Consider the following 22,472-nt stretch of genomic DNA (forward strand, 5'->3'; position numbering starts at 1 on the left):
GCATCTTGTTTGCAGCTTTTCTGTGTCATTTTGTGGTAATTTTGAGTCACATTTTGGTAATTTTCTGTCCATTTGTGAGAGTTAATGTTTGTTTTTTGCCCCTTTTTGGGGCTTTTGTGTTGTATTTTAATCTTTCAGCATCTCTTCTGTCTCTTTGTGCTCATTTTGTGCTGTATATTGTTATATTTTGGTCATTTTGTGCTTTATATAGTTCAATTTTGCTCATTTTGTGGTTTATATAGTTAAATTTTGGTCATTTTGTGCTTTATATTGTTACATTTTAGTCATTTTGTGCTTTATATTGTTACATTTTAGTCATTTTGTGCTTTATATTGTTAATTTTTGCTAATTTTATGTCTTATTTTGGTCCTTTCTCATCTCTTTGTGGTTGTATATCATCACATTTTACACGTCTTAGTAGCTGCAGTGTGTTTCTGCATGCTAACTGTGTAGTTTTATAGGAGCAGGACTTGAAATGCAGGACTTTTCCTCGTGATGCGGAGTTTTCAGTGTGTTTTCAGAGTGTGTTTTCAGAGTGTGTTTTCAGAGTGTGTTTTCTGGCGTGTTGTTGTCTCTGAGTTACATCATGCTGTCTGACGTCTGGTCTGATCTGAAGTCTGACGGAGATGAAGAAGATGCAGAAAATAAACCGACGAGGATGAAGGCCAAGAGACGGAAAAAGGCTCTGAAGGAAGAACGCCAAGAGCTTAACACACACACACACACACACACACGCACACACGCACACACGCACACACGCACACACGCACACACGCACACACGCACACGCGCACACGCGCACACGCGCACACGCACACGCACACGCACACACACACACACACACACACACACGCACACAAAGCACATTTATGGCCAAAAGTATCTGGACAGACGTGATTTATTGATCATTTTAAGGTCCATTCTGCACCTATCTGTGGTCATTTTGTGCATCATATTGTAAATTTTGTGTCTCTTAGTGGGTGTTTCTGGTTATTTTCTACCACATTTTGATCATCATGAGTCCATTTTTAGCCTTTCTCTGTGTCTTAAAGGTAATTTAATGTCACATTCGAGTCATTTTATGCCTTAGTTTGATCATTTTACATCTTTTTACAGCTTTTCTGTGTCTCTTTGAGGGCATTTTGCGTCACATTTCCATCATTTTTTATCTTATTTTGGTCATTTTGTATCTCCTTGTAGATGTTCTATCTTTTACTGTCCATTTTGCACCTTTTTGTGTTAATTTTGTGTCTCTTTGTGGGTGCTCCTAGCTATTTATGTGCTATTTTAGTAATTATGCATCTATTTTTAGCTTTTATCTGTTCCTTAAAAGTAATTTTGTGTCACATTTGAGTCATTTTATGCCTTATTTTGATCATTTTACATCTTTTTATAGCCTTTCTTTGTCTCTCTGTGGTTATTTTGAGTCACATTGCCATCATTTTTTATCTTATTTTAGTCATTTTTCATCTCTTTATGGTCATTTTGTGCCTCATTTTGTTAATGTTGTGTCACATTTTCATGATTTTTCTTCTCTTTTTAGCCCTTCTCTGTCTCTTACAGTCATTTTGTGTCATATTTTGGTCCTTTTCCATATCATTGTAGCCATATTATGTGTTTTTCTGTCCATTTTGCATCGATTTATTGCTGATTTTATCTCTTTGTGTCACATTTTTGGTCATTTCCTGTTTCTTTGTGAGAATTCATATTTTTATCTCCTTTCTAACTCATTTTCTGTCTCATTTTGGTCCTTTTGTGCTTCTTTATAACTGCACCATGTGTTTCTATGTCAGTTTTACATCTCTTTGTGGTCATTTTGTGCCTGTTGTTGATTTACTGTCTCTATTTGAGTGTTTCTGGTTGTTTTTTGTGCTGTTTTGGTCACTATGTGATGCATTTCAGTCATTTTGCGTCTATTTTTAGTCTTTCTCTGTGTCTTAAAGGTAATTTTGGGTCACATTTCAGTGATTCTGCATGTAATTTTTGCCATTTTGCATGTCTTTGTAGTCGGTTTAGATCTTTTAGTGGTTGTTTTGTGTCACACATGGTCATTTTGAGTCTTTTTATAACCTTTCTGTCTCTCACACACTCTTCTCTGCATGTGGTTAAACTATCAGTATTTATGGAGATTCTGCAGTCAGATGTTGTTTGTTTTTCAGTTGGTTTCAGTTTGACTTTTGTCTTAATTGATGTTTAACTGATGCAGAGTTCAGGACTGTAAACAGATTTATAGCCAAAAGTATGTGGACAGATATGATTTACTGTGTAGCATTAGATGTTTTGCATCATTTTAGGTCCTTTTATGGTCTTTTTTTGTCATATTTTGGTCATTTTACATCTTTTTGGGGTCATTTTGAGAATTATATTGTTAATTTTGTCTTTTTGTGGGAATTCATGGTTGTTTTTTTGCCCTTTTGGTAATTTCGTGTCACATTTGATTCATTTTGTGCTTCATTTGGTCATTTTCCATCTCTTTGTAAAAGTATTGTGTATTTTTCTGTCTATTTTATATCGCTTTGCACTCATTTACTCTCCTAAGGATCATTTTATAACAAATTTGATTTATTTTAGGAATTATATTGGTAATTTTGCATTTCTTCATGGTTGCTTTGTGTGAATCTTGCATCTGTTTTTAGGTGTTCTGTCTAATATGGTTCATTTTGCATTTCTTTTTTATTGCTTATTGTCACATTTTAAATATTTCGCATCTCTTTTAGGAAGTTTAGTGTCTCATTTTGGTCATTTTGCACCCCTCTGAGATAGTTTTGTGTCTTATTTTGGTCATTTCGTGTCCTTTTCGTTTATTTTTGCATCTCTTTTTAGGTGTTCTGTCTCTGGAATCATTTTCTGTCTGATTTTGGTCATTTTGCATGTCTTTGTCGTTGTTTTGTGTTAATTTGCATGTCTTTTTCAGTGTTCTTACTCATATTGTTCAGTTTTTACTTCTTTTTCATTGTTTATTGTCCTATTTTTCATATTATGCATCTCTTTGTGGTCATTTTGTGTCACTTTTTGGTTGTTCTGCATCTATTCATGGTTGCATTGTATTATTCTTGCATCTCTTTTTAGGTGTTCAGTCATTTTGTGTCTTATTTTGGTCTTAGAGCCCTCCCAAGGAGGTGCAGCCATCTGTCCCACCTGCAGTCAGGTGACCCCCAACCACCCTCCTAGAGGGCTGGGAGGGGTAACGACCGCCCATCAAAGGCTAACGACTCACATTAACACCTAACGAGTCTGTTGGTTTCGGGTCTTTGTCCACTTGTTTTTGCCACCACCCTCCTGGTGGATAAATATCTGGTACTCCCCACCAGGCTTTCAGAACTGAAGAAGCCTCTTGGATGAGAGGTGAAACGTTTTCGACTCACACGAGGTTAGTCCAGTTGCCATAACTTATGCTTGCTTGAGACTTATCATGACCTGGATGACTGAGAACATCCACAGACTTATTTTGGTCATTTTGTTCGTCTTTTTAAGTGTTCTGTCTCATATTGTTCATTTTTAACTTCTTTTTTATTGTTTATTATCACATTTAGGATGTTTTGCATCTCTTTTTCGATGTTTTGTGCCCATTTTGCATTTCTTTTTAGGCGTTCTGTCTCATATTGTTCACTTTTTTTGCTTCTTTTTCATTGTTTATTGTCCCATTTTTAACATTTTTTATCTCTTTATGGTCATTTTGTGTCACATTTTGGATGTTTTGCATCCCTTTGTGGTTGTTTTGTGTCAATGTTGCATGTCTTTTTATGTGGTTTTCTTATATTGTTCATTTTTTGAAGCTTCTTTTTCATTGTTTATTGTCACATTTTGGATGTTTTGCATCTCTTTATGGTTGTTTTGTGTTATTTTTCATGTCTTTTTTTAACATTCTGTCTTTTATTATTCATTTTTTGTGGTTGTTTACTGTCACATTTTGGACTTTTTGCAAGAAGTGAGCGTTGTTACTGTGAGGTTGAAGGTTTTCGCCAGCAGGTGGAAATAATTAACTGAGGAATTGAGAGCAGCTTCAATAACAGAAATAGATTTTATAATCCTCTGCAGCTAAAGTTCAACACAAACATGTTGCTGCAGTTGTTGTTGCTCGATCTTTGTGCGTCACTTTGACCGTTACCGTGGCGACAGACCGGACCCAGCAGCCCTTTAACCTGCAGCATCAGACAAACAGTCCAGACCAGACTGAACCAGGTGAGAGGTGAGGGGGCGGGGCCTCACAGTGACATCGTTTTACAGGTGAGTTGTGGTGATTTTATGGATGTTTTTATCACAACACGTTCACCTTTGTTATTTAATCCTGACATTTATGACTTTACTGTCCAGTCAACAGGAAACATGGTGACCTTTATCAGTCTTTACAGACATGAGGAGAAAAATAAACAACTTTATCACATTCTTATGTAGAATTACAGTAAATCACAGGCAGATAACTGGTCTAAAAGGACTTTAATAAGAGGTTTATCGTTTTATACGAGACTTTCTAATAGTATATTGTAGTTTTATCATGTTTCTGCTGTAATCAGTGTTAAATTTAACAGACATTTGGTTCATTTTGTATCTTATTTTGGTCATTTGCATCCCTTTGAGGCAGATTTGTGTCTTATTTTGGTAATTTTGCACCAATTTTAAGTAGTTTTGTGCCATATTTGGTTATTTTTTGTGTTATTTTTGTCATTTTGTATCCTTTTGTGGTAGTTTTGTGTCACATTTACATCTCTTTTTAGCCTTTCTGTGTCTCTTTGAGTTGGTTTGTGTCTTATTTTGGTCATTTTGTGACTTATTTTGGTCATTTTGCATCAATTTGAGGCAGTTTTGTGTCAGATTTGCTTCATTTTGTATCTTAGCATCCCTTTGAGACAGTTTTGTGTCTTATTTTGGTCATTTTGCATCCCTTTGAGACAGTTTTGTGCCTTATTTTGGTCATTTTCCATCCCTTCGACACAGTTTTGTGTCAGATTTGGTTAATTTAGTGACTTTATAATGGACAAATGTGCAATATTCTCACAATGTGCAATAAGTATTTTATTGATTGTTGTGTTTTATCTATTTATGCTAACATCTGTATTTAATTTAAATTTATTTAAACTTTTGTGTGACTTATTTCAGAGTTCTTGTTTCTTTTTAATTGTTGCTAAATTGTTATTGTTTTGAGTCGGAGTCACATACAAGAATTCCAATGTACCTGTACTGCGATGCACCTGTGCAAATGGCAATAAATTCTATTCTATTCTATCCTTATTTTGGTCCTTTTGCATCCCTTTGTGGTTGTTTTATGCCACATTTGGTTGATTTAGTTTCCTTTTTTGGTCATTTGGCCATCAATCTCTTTGGTGTTCAGTTTTTTTTTGTGGTTCTTTTCGGTGTTTGTGGTCATTTGTGCTGAGATATATGCCAGTAAATCAGTAAATCATAGAATTTAAAGCTGTCAGCTTGCTTTAAAAAGAAGACAAAATTCTCAAACAGAAGCTGAGCTGAAACTTTCTGACCATATATGCTGATTATGTCTCATTTTTCTTTGCATGTCTCTTTTCTTTTTACCAATTACACCTTTATTTCTCTGTGATATTCAGAAGTAGACAGTGAGAAGGCAAGTCTGCCTTTCACTGCAGCTGTAATGTGTAAAATGACAAACTAAATGTCATGTGTACAAACAGGTGCTGCAGTAGAACTGGAACAGAGAAATGTTAGATAACAGAAACAGATCTGCTCTTTCCTCCAGCGCTGTGCTGCTCTCTGCTGGATCAACTTAGAGTGAATTTATTGATTTATCTGATTAAACTAGACTCTAAAATGTCATTCACCCCTTAAATAAAAACTGGAATTTATAGATTTAGATCAAACCTTTAAGTTTCAGACCTCATTCTGACATAATATCTGTATTTACATGAACTTACTGTTGTAGTTAACTTAACCCTTGTGTTGTCCTGCAGGTCAAACCGACCTGGTTTAAAGTTTGAAAATGTGGAGAAAAAAAAAACATATTTTCACAGTGAAACTTCTGGTGTCCACATTTTCAACATTTTTGGGAAATCTTTAAACTTTTTTGGTGGAAAAAAAGAAATGTTAAAAATGTTTCTTTAAGAACATTCACATAAAAATCAACCAAAATTCAGTGAATTTTGCTGGATTTTGGTTGATTTTTATGTGAATGTTCTTCAAGAAAATATTAGAAGTTTTACTGATATATATGGAATCACTTTAGATATTTTTAGGATTTTTTTGGAAAATTTTTACTCATTTTATGAAAATATTTACAAGAATCTTCTTGCCAAATTTGGGGATTTTTTTTTTTTAAATAAAATATTTAAAGGAAACTTTTAAGGAATTGTTGGAATTTTCTTCCTGAAGGTTTTACAAATTTTCAGAAATTTGGGGAATTTTTTTGCTGAATTTTTGGATTTTTTTCAGACAAGGAAACAATATTTTTTTGGTAAATGAGGACAACAGGAGGATTAAATTCAAATTTGTTGTTTTTGTTCTCTCAGGTTATATATTGCTTGTTCACACACACAACTGCAAGTAAAAAATAATATTAATTTAAAAAGTATACAGTTTAGTGCTGATTTTTAAAAATTTTGTAGAATGAATTTCTTAAAACAACCTAAAAATGCTTTTTTATGATCAAACCTGCAATGATTAATCAATTAGTTGTCAATTATCACATCATTTACAAATTATTTTCATAGTTAATTAATCAATTTGAGCTTTTTTTTAAAGCAAAAATGACTCTGACCACCTTAGAATTTTTGATACCGACTCCAAATGCCAAAAAGTTTAAATAAATACAGAATATTTTAAACATACGAGCTGGAAAATGGTATAATTTTGAGTTTGTCTCACTAAAACAACAACATAATGCACATTAAATAAATGAAAATGAGACTTTTTAAAAGGGTTTAGCAGCTCAGTTCATTAATATCAAAATAAATGACAATAATTTAGTAAAATTGTGGGCAAAAAAAACTTTTAAAAATCCCATTGGAGCAACTTACAATTTTAAATATGTCCCAGCTTAAAAACATTTGATCAGAATTATGATGATCAAACACGTATTGCTTAAAGACTCCTTTAATTTTTACTTTTTAAAAATGAGTAATCAACTTTAAAACCTGTCATTAAATAGGTTGTAATTAAAAGCAGAGAAAAAGCGATTCCCTTAAACTTAAAGTAGTTTGTTCTTTGAACATAATTAATTTTTATTTATTTATTTATTTATTTTTAAATGTCGTTTTCCTGGAAAAGTTTTGCTTTTATCAGACAATAAATCGACCAAATTCTGGAGTTCATGAGGCGTTTAAGTGCTTGTTTTTGTGTCCCTGAAGGCAGCATCAGAGCAGAAAGTCTCCACCTGGTGGCGCTGTTTGACTGAGCAGCTCTGAATGGAGAGTCAAGTTTACCAGAATGAACCAGTGAGAGAAAAGGAAGTGAAGTGGTTTAACTTTAAAAGATATTCTACTGACGACGTCTACAAATAAATGTTCAATATAGTAGGAAGAGTTCAGCCTGTAAACAGATTTAGAAAGTAAAACTACGCGGACAGACGCGATTTATTAAGCATTTTACAGATATTTGCATCATTTTACGTCTGTTTGTGGTAATTTTGTGCCTCCTATTGTTGATTTTGTGACTCTGGGTATTCCTGGTTATTTTTGTGACATTTTGGTCATATTGCATTTAGTTTTAGACTTAAAGGTCATTTTTTTGGTCACATTTCAGCAATTTAGTGCCTTATTTTGGTCATTTTACATGTTTTTATAGACTTTCTTTGTCTCTTTGTGGTCATTTTGTGTCACATTTCCATAATTTTTTGGTCATTTTGCATCTCTTTGTAGATGTTCTATCTTTTAAGGTCCATTTTGCACCTATTTGTGGTCATTTTGTGCATCATAGTGTTAATTTTGTGTCTCTGTGGGTGTTTCTGGTTATTTTTGTGACATTTTTGCATCTATTTCTAGCCTTTCTATGTTCCTTAAAGGTCATTTTCGGTCACATTTGAGTCATTTTGTGCCTTATTTTGGTCATTTTACATCATTTTAAAGCATTTATGTGTCTCTTTGTGGTCATTTTTTGTCTCGTGTTGTCAATTTTGTCGCTCTTTGTGGGTGCTCCTTCTTGTTTTTGTGACATTTTGGTCGATTGTGTCATATTTTCTTCATTTTGCATGTCTTTTTAGTCTTTCTCTATGTCTTAAAGATCATTTTGTGTTACACGAGTCATTTTGTGTCTTATTTTGTTAAGTTTACATCATTTAAAAGCTTTTCTTTGCCTCTTTGTGGTAATGTTGTGTCACATTTCCATAATTTTTTAATCTTATTTTGGTCATTTTGCATCTCCGTGCAGATATTCTATCTTTTTATGTCCATTTTGCATCTCTGAGTGTTTGACAGATATTTTTAAGTAACGTTTTTCTGACTCGATTTTAGCTTTTATTCTGACACCAACCAACCGGAAGTCCCATGACATCACAGCTAACTTGACGGAACTGTTAGCGCAAAAGTTCCGAGAAGGAAAAAAACGTCTCGAAGCGTCTTTTTCTGTCATTTTCTGTCCCGGAGCCGCTGACGGTGGACCTCAGAAGCCCCGAAATGTCTCCGGGTGGGTTCCACGCCACTTTTAAACCGCAAACCGTCGCGTTTTCTCCACATTTACGCGCATTTTAACCCCAAAACTGTGATTTTCTCCGCAGATTTCGGAGCTGAATCTCGACTGGAGCTGGATGAGAACTGAAGCTGCGCCTCTTTTAGCCCGTTTTCAGAGAGGTTTTTTTACTGCGTTTTTTTTTTTTTTTTTTTAAGAGTTTTATGCCGGTGAAAGTATGGCGTTTTTCGTGAAGAAGAAGAAGTTTAAGTTCCAGACTCAGCTGACCCTGGAGGAGCTCACCGCGGTGCCTTTTGTCAACGGGGTTCTCTTCTGCAAGCTGCGGCTGCTGGAGGGGGATTTTGTCGCTACTTCTTCCAGGTAAAAACACACAAAAAAACTCCCTAAAACTCCACTTTTTCCTCCTTTGACGTCTTCTTTTGCAATTTTCTTCACAAATCTGCTCCATTAAAGTCACTTTTATGCACTTAAAAGAGGTTTGAAGTGCATCTGTGTGTCTGTTTACATTGAATTTCGCTGTTTTTGCTCATTTTATATACATTTTCCGACATAGTCTATTTTTTTAATTCTAACGTTGTTTACGATCAGAGCTGCAACGATTAATCGATTATTTGTCAATTATGACTTCATTTACCAACTGTTTTCATATCAAATTAGTCGATATGAGCAATTTCTAAAGCAAAAAATCAGTCTAATCAATGTAAAATTTAAAATATTGTATCAAAATATCAATGTTAAATAGCTGATATTTAATGATTTTGTGAAAAAAAAGACAGAAATTGACTTGGTACATTCAGCAAATATGTGAAATGAGGCTGCAATCATTAATCAGTTTGCATTAATCACCAACCATTTTCATAATAAATTAGTCGATTTGAGCTATTTTTAAAGCAAGAAATGACTCTGACCACCTTAAAATTTAAGATACTGGCTCCAAATGCCACAAGTCTGAATTAAATATAGAATATTTTAAACATACAAGTTGGAAAATGGTATAATTTCAAGAGTATCTTGCTAAGACAACAACATAATGCACATTAAATACATGAAAATGAGATTTTCTTAAAGATTTGGTAACTTTGCTAGTTCATATACGGTATGTAACAATAATTCTGTAAAGTTATGGGCAAAAAAGGCAGGAATCGACCTGGTATATTTGGCAAATATGTTAAATGAAGATGCAACTAATCAACTCAAACTATTTTTTAAGACAAAATATGAGTCTAATCACCATAAACGTCTCCAAATACTGGAAATTCTAATTAAATGCTGAATATTTAAACATATGAGCTGGAAAATAGTATAATTTTGAGATTATCTTGCTAAAACAACAACATAATGCACATTAATTGAATGAAAATGAGGCTTTTGTGAAGGCTTTAGCAGCTCAGTTCATTCATATCAGAGTGAATAACAGTAATTTAGTAAATTTATGGACAAGAAAAGGCAGAAACATTCAACAAATTTGTCAAATGAAGCTGCAGTCATTAATCAGTTTGTTGTTCACACTAGTCGCCATTTATTTTCAACATAAATTAGTGATTTGAGCAATTTTATCCTGCAAATGGCCAAATCATTACCTTGTGGAAAGAGTTAGTTGGATGTTGGACATCTTCAAAACCAAACTAATCAATTATTCCAGAAAATATGCTGGCCAGCTTTTTATTTGAGAGTTTTGTGTTCTTTGATTGACCAACCAACACTCCAGACCCCCCAAAATTCCATTTACTACAATACAAGACCAAAAAAAAAAGATGAAATTCTTGTAGATATTGATGATGTTCTTGGTTTGTACAGTTTTCTGTTGGTAGAACCTGCTTCAGAGTCAACTGTTGTCCTTTAAATTACATTTAAACTAGTATTTAATGCAGTCTTGACATCTAAACACACTATATAATCATGTGTAATCAAGTTTAAACCTAGATTTGTAAACATCTATGAACCTGTATATGACCAAGTCACTGCCTTGTGGAAAGGGTTAGTTGGACGTTGGACATTTTAAAGACCAAACAACTCGTCAATGATTCCAACCAACACTCCAAAATTGCAAAATATTCAATTTACTGCAGTACAAGACCAAGAAAATCATCAAATTCTTAGAGATATTGATGATGTTCTTGGTGTGTATAGTTTTCTGTTGGCGGAACCTGCTTCAGAGTCCAATCTAGTCCTTTAAATTACAGTTAAACTAGTAATTTAATGCAGTCTTGATATCAAATAACTCTGTATAGTCATGTGTGATCAACTTTAAGATGTGCAGACACCTTTGAACCTGCATTTGACCAAATCAGTGACATCTGAAAAGGGTTAGTTGGATGTTTTTCAACATTTTTCACCACTTTGTGACTCAAGAAAATAATCAACAATGTGAGCAATCATTATTTGCAGCCTGAGTTATGATAAATCCGGTCATTTTGCAGTGACCACGCAGGATTTCTCATACTTTCTGAAGCTGTTTTAGGGTTTTTTAGTGTCTGTCAGGTTTCTTGTAGGATCTTTGCTGTAGTTTCTGCTTCCTGCAGCAGCTTCGCTCTTTGCTCAGGTTGGTTAATGAAAGGCTGCTTCCCTCTCAGTCACGTTTAAACGCTGGGTGTTGTCATGTTTAGTGGCCTCTCTGTATATCAGCGCTGGAACCAGACTAAACACTAAACTGAACCCCTGAAACCAGCTCAGATTGTCTCTGAACATCCATGAAACTGCTGATTGGTGATTAAAAGAACTTTATTTCTGTAGCGCCTGTAAAAAGTAGAGTTATAAGATGCTTTTCAGAAAAGAGCAACAACAAAACATGAATAAAAATATGATAAAACATCAGAAACGACAATAAAGCATTAGTAAAAGACAGTGAAAAATCAGAAAATACAATAAAACTTTCATGAAAGACAATTACAGGTCAGAAAAGACATTAAAACATTGCTTAAAAAGACAAACCATTAGAGCAGACCACAGAACATTAATAAAAAGACAGTACAGTTTTACGTGCAAATATTATACAAAAAAATCAGCACTTTTTGTTAAAAGTACAGATTTTTAAGTGGACATTATTTACAGTTTTTCTTTATGATTAACATAAAACTTGTTACTTTTTCAGTGATTTTACCAGTTATTATATGAAAATCACCAAATAACAGTAGAATGTTTCCAAAAATAGACTTAAAAACTGAAAAACTTGCATTTTTCAATTCAGTTCAGTTCAATTTTATTCATATAGCACCAATTACAGGTCAAATTGTCTCAAGACGCTTTACAGAACCCATAAACCTGAACATATTTCACAGCCAGAATGAGAGAAGAGCTTGTTTTAAGTGATTTGTCTGCTTTATTTGTGTCTTTTTGATCTCAGATTTAAACTGATGAACACATGGAACACATTTTTGTTCCGTTTGCTCTTTTTTAAACTCGACCGTCAGACTCTGACCTACTAAACTAACCTCGATGTGTAAAACAACGCGAGTCTTTCTACTGTCGGCCAGCAGAGCGTTTTATTGGCAGCAGCATCACTAACCCGTTTCACATGAAAGGACGACGCTGATTCTCCACTCGGCTTTCTGTTCCGGGTAAAAGATGCCCCACATTCAGGAGTTTGTTTTAAAACAGAGAGGAGGCGTTTTTATCGAGGCTTCGGTTTTCAAACAGAGCTGCTGGAGGGAAGTTTCCTCCTCGTCCTCACGTACAGAAAGAAGGAAAAGCAAACAGAAGCAGCAGCAGCATCTCCATCAGGTTTCTATCAGCAGATGTTTCCTTTTCTTACCTTTCATCAGCGAGGAAGAAGCAGTTTGGAGCGTCTGGAGGCCGAGATAATCATAATAATAATGTTTAGATCAGAGACTTCTGGTTGTTTTTGTTAATTATCAGCATGTAGATTTGACTTTTTCCGATCTTTTTAGGCCGTAAAAGTTTGAGGTTAAAGTTAAATTCCCATCGTGAGTTCCCTGATCTCAAGGCAATGTCTTGCAGTTGCCAAAAAGCTGAAAATCCACACAAGAACCTGCAAATATTTGACAGTTTTAGGTGAATATTTATTCCCTCAGAGGAATTAAAGATATCCAGTAGCTCAGACATAATAAGGAAACTAAAGTGCAGAAAAAGGTGCAAAATTGTGCTGAACAGGGGTGTGTGGTTCCTAGTGTAGCCAGGATTATTGGGTTTTATTGGCTAAATTGCCTAAAGCTGGATTAATGAAGTATTGAATTTAATCTCATAGCACTTTGAATAATGAGTTGAAAACCTTACACCCAATAAATCTTAAATGTTTGGATTCCCTTTGAATCCCTCAGTTTATGTTTCACAGTAAATGAAGAAGAGCACAGTAAAAATGTTGTTGTCGAGGAACGTACTTTTGTGGCGATTCTGTGGCTCTGCTGTACTATACAAAAGTTTGAGGAAGTTTAGATGTTTAAGAAGAAGAAGATTTAGGAGAAAAAGATTTAGAAGATGCAGATTTAGAAGAAGAAGAAGAAAATTGAGAAGTAGATTTTGAAGAAGATTCAGATGAAGAAGATGATTCAGAAGTTTCAGATTAAGAAGAAGAAGAAGTTGATGAAGAAGATTCAGAAGATTTAGAAGAAGATGATTCAGAAGGAAAAAAGATTCTGGAGATGAAGGAGACTGAGAAGAAGATTTAGAAGAAGAAGATTGAGAAGAAGAAAAAGATTGAGAAGAAGAAGAAAGAAGACCATTCAGAAGAAGAAGATTTTGAAGATTTAGGAGAAGATTTAGAGGAAAAAGATTTAGAAGAAGGTTCAGAAGATGAAGAAGATGATTAAGAAGAATCAGTAGAAGATTGAGAAGAAGATTCAAAAGTAGAAGATTCAGAAGATGATTAAGAAGAAGAAGAAGAGTCAGTCTTTGATTATAACACAGAAAACCCTGAAAAACACTAAAATTCTCAAAGTTCTCTAAGATAAACGTACCGAGCAGAACCTGGACGATGTTTTCACCAAATATTGATTTATTTTAGTTTTTCCTTAAATTTACGGCATCTTCACTCTACTTTTAGTGTCAGAAAACCTTTGACTGGACTGTATTTCCATTAAAACACCACTAATCTCCATGAATTCATCGGCTTCAGGTTCCTCCTTCCACACCAAACTTTGTCGTGTTGTGACACCAACAAACCGGACTTCTTGGGTTCTGAGTGCTTTTTTCTGCCTCCACGTGATCGCATCTTCAACGGAGATGTTTATTTGTCCGACTGAAGCTCTGATCTGTTGGGAAACGTCACGGTGAACGACTCCGAGGCCTCCCAGAGGTCGGTTATGTAACATCTCCCTCCCATCTCCGTTATCATCTGTGAAAACAAAGCGCTCTCAGAGGAGGACGGAGGTCGGCGTTACATCACATCTGACAGGCCGGGGCTTTGTGTCGGGGCCTCGGGCACAGAGGGGGGATTAACCGAAACCCTCCCAGATGCAGCTGGATGCAGGATCACGTCATGCTAACATGCTAACGTAACCGATCAGAGCTCCAGTTCTGGTTGATATCTGACTTTATCGATCAGAAAAACACTGAAAAACAGATTTTTTTTTAGTAGTTTCTCATCTGTTTTGGAGCTCTGGTGTCAAGATTCCTCTGAGTGTTTTAGTGCTCCACACGTGTCATGTTTCTTCATGCTGTTGTGAAGATCCTCAAGAATCAACATCAATTTCGCAAGATGCAATCTGGCCCAGCATGGATATTTTTCATCAGCTGCATCATAGAGGAAAGTTTTGCACAAAAACAAACACCAGATTTCTTTCCTCAACGTCTCAACGCACAAATCTGTGTAAGATGAATCCTTCTCGACATTCAAACGTGTTTAAAGCTTGAGGGAACAATATTCGTTACCCAGGTTCACCAGCGTACAGAGTGAAAGTAAATATCTGTAACAGACCAATGATGAACAAATAAATCATTAAATAACCGAAAAACTAATAATGAATGCAGCACAGTAAAAAAAAACAAAAAAAAACAAACAGTGTGTTGATAAATTATTCTTCGAACAACTTCGAATATTAAATTTCAATTTTTTTTAAATGATTGGTTGAATTGAATTTTTCCAGTTATGTGAAATTGCAGATAATATTTATTTTAAAAAAGTAATTTAGGTGTCAATTACAAAATAACAGACCAAAAATTTAAAAAATGTCCAGACAAAAAAAATCAGAAATATGTATTTTTACAAATGGTTAAGGTTCTTTTTCTTTTTACAAATTTATGATGAAATTGCACTTTTTTTTTACTGTATTTAAATTTAAAAAGCTGGCAAATTTTCTATATTATGGATTAAAAAATGATAATTTCTCAAACTTTTATTTTACAGATTTACCAGTTCCATTTAATTACAGGTATTTAGTAAAATCACAGAAAAAATATTATACTTGTCAACTACAAAATAACAAACCAAAAATGTAAAAAAAATCCAGATAAAAAATATCTGAAATCTGTATTTGTACAAATAGTAATAGCTGTTGTTTCTTTTTACAACTTTGACGATGAAATCACAGGTTTTTTTAAACTGTATTTAAGTAAAAAAGCTGTCAAATTTTCTATATTAAGGACTGAAGATTGTTAATTTCTCAGATGTTTATTTAACTGATTTATGTTGTTAATTACAGATAATACATATTTCTAGTAAAATCACAGAAAACAACGTATTAATTTACACGTTGACGGCTTTTATTAGCTAATGCTGATGTTAGTGATGCTGATATCTCTGCATTTTTAATAGTTTATGTCCAAGCAGACAGAGGTTCTTTGTAATTTGTCGCCTCGGTGGATCTTGTGGTTTTACAGTTAGTGATATAACATTAAAAACAACAACGTCTTGCATTGATGCACAAAGATTAGCTGACGGCTAAGGAAGAATTACATAAAAGCCTTCATGCATGTTCTCAGAAATTCAGCTGAACAGAGCTTGAAGGAGGAAAAAAACGATAAGAAAGTTCCTCAGTTAACATTTCTGCATTTACGCTGATCTCTGAAGGTACACAGGACTTTTTTTAAAAATAAAAGTAAGGAACTAAATCTCCTTCTTCTCCTCTGTTAATCGAGTGTAAACTGACCTCCAGCTGTTCTGCCTTCATCTAAATGACAAACAGGAATGTGAAGTCGGCCTCCAGATCGCCCAAAACCTTGTTTTTTTCCAACTTCTGCAACAGATCTGAACTGGAAACACTCAGCTTTTTCTATCGACTCAGACTTTTTCAGCGTTTTAATGTATACATTCAGTATAAAAAGGGATTAAAACGTCTAAAAACAGTTCCAAGTTTGAAATGAAAGCTTGTTTTTGTTCTTGTTTGTGGAAAGTGTCGGCTACGTCCTGCAGACGATCTGCTGGATGTTTTCAATGGGAGCAGCTTCACAAACCAGATGGTCTCCATCTCCATTTGGCAGAAAACTCTGATTTTTCTTTGCCGCGTGACTTCAGCCTTTATCAGCGCCTGTCTGGCTTTTCAGTTGAAGTTTACATTCTGGACCTTTTGGATGATGTTTGCGTCCGTGTTGCTCTTTCAACACCCGAAGACAGTTTTAAACAACAACCTGATAGAATACAGCGATCACATCAGATGAGTGCCAGGAGTCTAAACAAGAGCCAAGGGAGGGAGACGGAGGGGATTTCTGTATTTAAAAGTTCAGGAGAAAACCTCAGAGGAGGGTGAAAGAACACGCAGAAGAAGTAAAATGTTGACATGTAGCGTGTTTTCATGTTTATAACTGAGGGAAACTAGCATGAGTGCATCACATGACCATGTCAAAGAAGAATTAAAACCTCAATTTTCTCCAGTCGACTTCACAAAGCTCCCTGGGGAGCTGTTTAACTGTTTGGTTTTGGTGCACAAACAGCAGAATTACACAGTTAGCAACTAGCTGGTCAGCATAATGAAGCATTTAGCAGCTAAACAGCCCTCAGGAGTCGGTTAAGACCAAAATCAGAGATACAAAAGAGGAAATAAGATAAGATAAAGTTCTTTATTTCTCCCCACTCCAGGGGAAATTTACATTGTTACAGCAGCTTTATTTACAATATATACAAGGGTGGCAAAATTTTTTAACAGAAAAAATAAAAATAAAAATAAAGTTTAAAAGTGCAGAGATGTGCAGTGCAAGAATGTCAGTGCAAATTTTATGGTTTGGGGTGGTAATGATGTAGTCCAGTTTATGTTAACATCAGCCAGTGATGCTGATGTTGTAAAGTCTTATAGCAGATGGGATGAAGGACCTGCGATAGCGCTCTTTCTTGCAGGGTGGATGTCTCAGTCTGCTGCTGAAGGAGCTGCTTAAAGACCCCACAGTGTCATGCAGTGGGTGAGAGGGATTGTCCATGATGGATGTGATCTTTGACAACATCCTCCTCTCACCCACCTCCTCTATGGAGTCCAGGGAACAGTCCAGGACAGAACCAGCCCTCCTGACCAGTCTGTTTAGTCTCTTTCTGTCCCTTTCAGTGCTTTCAGCGCAGAAGAAGTAAAATGTTGACATGTAGCGTGTTTTCATGTTTATAACTGAGGGAAACTAGCATGACCATGTCAAAGAAGAATTAAAACCTCAATTTTCTCCAGTCGACTTCACAAAGCTCCCTGGGGAGCTGTTTAACTGTTTGGTTTTGGTGCACAAACAGCAGAATTACACAGTTAGCAACTAGCTGGTCAGCATAATGAAGCATTTAGCAGCTAAACAGCCCTCAGGAGTCGGTTAAGACCAAAATCAGAGATACAAAAGAGGAAATATTGAGCGAATATTTCTTCAGAACTGCTTTATTTTCAAATATACAGCTGTGTTGCACAATTAAATGACTTCAGAACCTAATTAAGCTAATTTTTGGTTCTAAGCTGCTGCAGAAACTGAATGAAGACTAGAAACTTCTCTGTGCACAGCCGCCTAGCTAGCTTCCAGTTAGCTTGCATGTAAGGCGTTTAGTAAATTATAGTGTCTAGAAATAAGCAGATGTTCAGGAAGTGATGCATTTTAGGTGCAATTTAATTCATAATTTGCCTCCAGAAGATGCTCTGAAGATTATGTTGAGTCTCGTGTTGGAGTGGAAGTGAAATTTAAAAAATATTTTGTCCTCAAACTCATTGAAGAGTCAGTACTGAGCTCCTGTTGCTTAAGAACTGCTTTATTTGCAAATATACAGCTGTGTTGCACAATTAAATAACATTAGAACCCTTTATTTTACAGTTTTAAAACTAATTTGTGTCTGAGCTGTTGCAGTAATTGAATGGAGACTAGAAGCTTCTCTGAGCACAGCTACCTAGCTAGCGTCTAGTTAGCTTCCACATGAGGTGTTTAGGGAACATCGGTAAACATCGGTCTATAAATAAGCAGATGTTCAGCAAAGCGAGATGTTTTGGGTACAATTTTCTTCACATTTCGCCTCCAGAAGATTATTTTGAGTCTCATGTTGATGCTAAAAGTTGTACTTCAGCAGGAATGTAGCGCAAAGTGGAAGTGAAATTGGAAAAATCAGTATTATAATGTCAGTATTGATTGAAACAATTGGCAAATTCATCATAGTTGCTTATAGTGTGATATAAATTCTACATCTGCTATTGCATATGTCAAGTATTTGAGTCTTTTTGCATTTTTGCTATCATATTTGGTGCTTCAAATTAAAAAAAAAAAACTTTAAAATTCCTTTTCTGACTCACCACAAGGTGCAGTTAGCAGCTGTTCTGGAGATTTCAATCATAACTTTCATTCTGTTTTCTTAAACTTTTAAGCTAATGTGTCCTATAAGTGCAGTTTTAACATCCGTAAATCCACAAGAACTTAACAAACGTTCTCTGTGCACCAGTATTGTGGGCTATTTTTTATTTATTTTTAATTAATAATGATGTTTTAAGATTTTTTTAGTGTTGGAAATGTGTCCAGATGACACATGGTTAATGTTTTTTTGTCATATTTGGGTCTTTTTACACCCAAAACCTTATAAAACATTGGAATTCCCCTTTCACATGACCAGTAAGACCATCCGATCTGTACTTGTAGAGCTTCTTTATTGGGTTAACTCGGACTTTAACTGTTCACTGGTTGTGTCAGCGTTTCCCAGAAGTATTTCCAGGATGTATTTCTTAGGACCCTCTAAACCACCGTGAACCTTTGGGTGGAGTTTTCAGAGTTTCCTGACCATCGGCTTTCAGGCGTCAGCAGCACTCGACCAGTTTGAATTATTGGAAATGTCCTTGTTGAGGGTTTAAAGTGAGTTTTCCTCTTTAGGTTCACATTTATGTAATATTCAACAACATGTGACGATGGTTTGTTTGGTTTCTCTCTTGATTTGTTGTTATTCTCCTTCATTTTCACACCTTCTTTTAATGTTTCTTACATTTTTCTACCGTTTTTGCTTCATAGTTTCACGGTATAGAAGGATAAGAAGTGTTTAATCAGTAATTCAGTGGACAGAAAATTAATTTAACCAAGCAACATATGCCAACGCCTCATTGGAATAACTGTGTTTTCTTGTTTGTCGTAGTTTCAAAGAGTTTACGCAAAAACAACACTGCAGAAAACCAGTTTTTAACTCTATTTTTTTAATAATTTAGTGTTGTTTTCCCTGTTGTGTTAAGATTACAGATAATAAATATTAAAAACACATGAAAACAATTAATCTAAAACAAGTTTTTTTTAAATAAAAAACTGCGAAAACTGTAAATAGCTTGTGAAAAATCTGTATTTTTATAAATGATCATTGGTTCTTTTCCAACTTTTAAGCATCAAATTGCGCAATTTGTGTTGTATTTAAAAGAAAATGATGTATGATGATGTAAAAATAGTTTTCTTAACTGGTATTTTACAGAATGTTCAAATTTTGGTAAATTATAGATATCCAATAAAATCGCAGGAAAAAAGTGTTAAATTACATGTTGAACATTCAAAAAAAAACAACTGAAAAAAATGGCAAATACTGTACATGTCTACATCAAAAATCGATTTTTAAAAAAAAAATGCTAATTGGTTGTTTTGAAACATGATCATAAAATGACACTGTTTTACTGTATTTAAATCAGCAAAAAATATAATTACTATAGCGATAGTTGCTTTTATTAAACAGAAAAATGAAATATATTAAGGATCGGGGGTTAAAAAAAGTTCTTTAAGCTGTTATTTGGCATTTTTTTCACTTTTGTTAAGTTACATATAATAGTAATCTAGTCAAATCACAAACCAATGTGCCTCCACATCAAAAAAAAAATAAAAAATCTGTGTGTGTGTGTGTGTGTGTGTGTGTGTGTGTGTGTGTGTGTGTGTGTATATATATATATTTATGTTTTTTTTTTTAACAAATGCTAATTGGTTCTTTTGCAATATTTTTTAAATGTATTTTTACATTGAAAATTAAATTATTATTATTTTTAATTAATTAATTAATTGATTGATTGATTGATTGATTGATTGATTGATTGATTGATTGATTGATGAATGAATGAATGAATTCATTCATTCATTCATTCATTAAAAATAATAATTTAATTAATTAATTAATATTTTTTAATTAATAATGATTTCTTTGATGCTGGAAAGGTATCCAGATGGTACATAGTTAATGCTTTTTGTCATATTTTAGATCTTTTTCCGCCCAAAATCTAGTATGTCTTGTACATCTACACATAAAAACGTGGTTTATTCACATCTTTTAAACTGGTACGATCCCTCAGTTTGGTTATCTGATGCTGTTAAAGCCGCTTCAAATGGGGAAGTTAATGACTAAATTGTTATTTTTGCAAATGCTAATTGGTTCTTTTACAACATGCAACCATAAAAATACACCATTTCAGCATAAATACAGTTATTTTTCCAGATATTTGCTTTAATTTTCACACTCTTCCATTGTTACATTGACATATTTTTCTGGCACTCTTGCTGGCAGTTCATTTTACGAGATTTTTTTCATTTATTTTTGCAGTAAAGACTAAATGTCCCGTGTTGGAACCTCATGAGTGTTGGTTTTAGTGAAGCATTGATGGAGTTCAGTTCAAACACAAGCAGGAAACCATCCTCGTTTTGACCAAACATCCAACAGAACCTACCTGCAGAAGGTGGCGGTTTTCCCACCAGGTCGAAGCTCTCCAGACGTAATCGAGGTTAAACGTTCGTTTCAGAGAAGGGAAGAGACGTGTAAAAAAAAAAACAGTCAGGAAGAAGTCCAGAGAGGAGGGTTAGAAACCGAGCGGGACCAGCAGCTGTTTCCTGTTTTCATCGGACTTTTCCAGCCGTTAGCGTTTTGCTGGGATGTGAGCGTAGGCGTGTTTGGCCGTTATTCCTGCCGCTATCTGACCAGGTAATCTGAAGGAACTTCCTCCGTACGGCGGGAATTCCTGTCAGGTTGATTGTTGGAGCTTCTCTCTGTGAGGTTTGACCTTTTTACGTTGTCGTATGTGTTCACAACACTCAATGACACGGTCAGGTTTAGTCATGTTCAGAACAAAACCTATCTTTGGTTGAGTTCCAGATGAAATGGTGAAGTTCTACCATAAGATTCATGATCTCAGAAACCCAACTTTGGTGTTCAGTTTCACTTAATCCCATTTAAAGGAGGAAATTTGCGTATATATTATAAAGGTGAAGTTATAAACGGTGTCAAGATTAGAGTTAGGATTTGACAAATGGTATATTTTTCATTGTCAATCATCATGCAACAATTGTACAGCTTTTTTCAAAGATAAAATCTTTTTTCTCTCTTATGTCATGGTTTTATTGCTAAAAAGTCAGATTTTATGCTGTTCATTGGACAGAAAAGGATCCTTAAAGACGTCACAACTGGACTCCTGGGAGTTGTGATGGATTTAATGATACTGTATGAGCTGAACAGTTGTTTGATAATTGGTTAAAGTAATGAAAATGCTAGTTAATCGACCAAATTTTCATTGGTCGGACGATCTCTATTGTTGCTTTCACAAGGAGAAAAGCTCTACATCCACAGTTTCCTGGGATTAATCCATCATTTTTAGCAGCGGTTGGAACACAACCACGTTTTCACAACTTTGGACCACGAGGTTTAACTTATTTAACTGAACATTTACTCCAAATAACCAAACACAAGCTTTAATGGTTGATTTGGAGTTTATTAAGGCTAATTATGCTAGCAGGTAAGGTGTATGGATTGCATTTTGGCAGATTTAGTTCTTGTGCAAGTTTGATTTTCCTGCCTTTTCCAATCAATTGGTTGAGGAGTAGGTATAATTTCAGTCAACCAACATTTTTTCTTTGGTTCACGACATCCTTTCTTGCTGTGTTGCATCAACTAAACATATTAGCTTGTGTGGCTATTACTAGCTAGACCTCTATCTTTTCAAATGCTAGTGTGTAATGTTCACTTCATTTTAGGGTTTTTGAAGCTTAGAATGGGCCTTTGATGATAGTAGTAATTTTTTTATGACTCTCATCCAGGCTGCTTTCTCTTGACTAGATCCTTGCTTGTGTTGTACCTACTCTCAGATGTACGTCGCTTTGGATAAAAGCGTCTGCTAAATTAAATTGTAGAGATTGTTGTAGAAAAATGATTGGTACACTGAAGACAATGAGTCTTTGTGACCTTATTTAACAGAAGTTTCTGCATTTTAACATCATTTCGATGAGCAAAAACGCCTATTTTGTGGAAGTAAACTAAACCCCAATATATAAAACTGGTTCAATAACTTACATATTTAAAAAATAACACCATTCTTAACTTTTGATGCTAGATTAAACCTCTTTAGTGGTCATAAAAACTTAGTTAAAACCCTGCATTCATGATGTTTGTGGAGCCTCCACAAACAGGACTCTTTGATTAGTGAACGGATATTTACATCTTCTTCTTAAAGTTCATTCCAGTTCTAAAGGTTACATAAATATAAGGCTAAACACGAGTCTTTGTTACCTTATTTAACAGAGATTTCTGTATTCTAATGTCATTTCTGACAAGG

At 34.7% G+C, this 22,472-nt stretch overlaps 1 protein-coding gene across 2 annotated transcripts in view; it reads left to right on the forward strand.

Annotated features, from left to right (window-relative positions):
- The first annotated feature begins 8,432 nt into the window (after positions 1-8,432).
- eeig1a (estrogen-induced osteoclastogenesis regulator 1a) overlaps positions 8,433-22,472 on the forward strand; it is a 51,996-nt gene continuing 37,956 nt past the window's right edge. The window contains exons 1-2 of one of the 2 annotated variants that reach the window (XM_023261952.3): positions 8,433-8,586; positions 8,678-8,949. In XM_023261952.3, coding sequence (XP_023117720.2) covers positions 8,807-8,949 — 143 coding nt within the window. In that variant the 5' untranslated portion in view covers positions 8,433-8,586; positions 8,678-8,806. The remainder of the gene's footprint in view (positions 8,587-8,677; positions 8,950-22,472) is intronic. The other variant, XM_035944298.2, reaches the window with a different exon arrangement.

The sequence above is a fragment of the Amphiprion ocellaris genome, chromosome 6 (assembly GCF_022539595.1).
Source record: "Amphiprion ocellaris isolate individual 3 ecotype Okinawa chromosome 6, ASM2253959v1, whole genome shotgun sequence".
Taxonomy (NCBI): Eukaryota; Metazoa; Chordata; class Actinopteri; family Pomacentridae; genus Amphiprion; species Amphiprion ocellaris.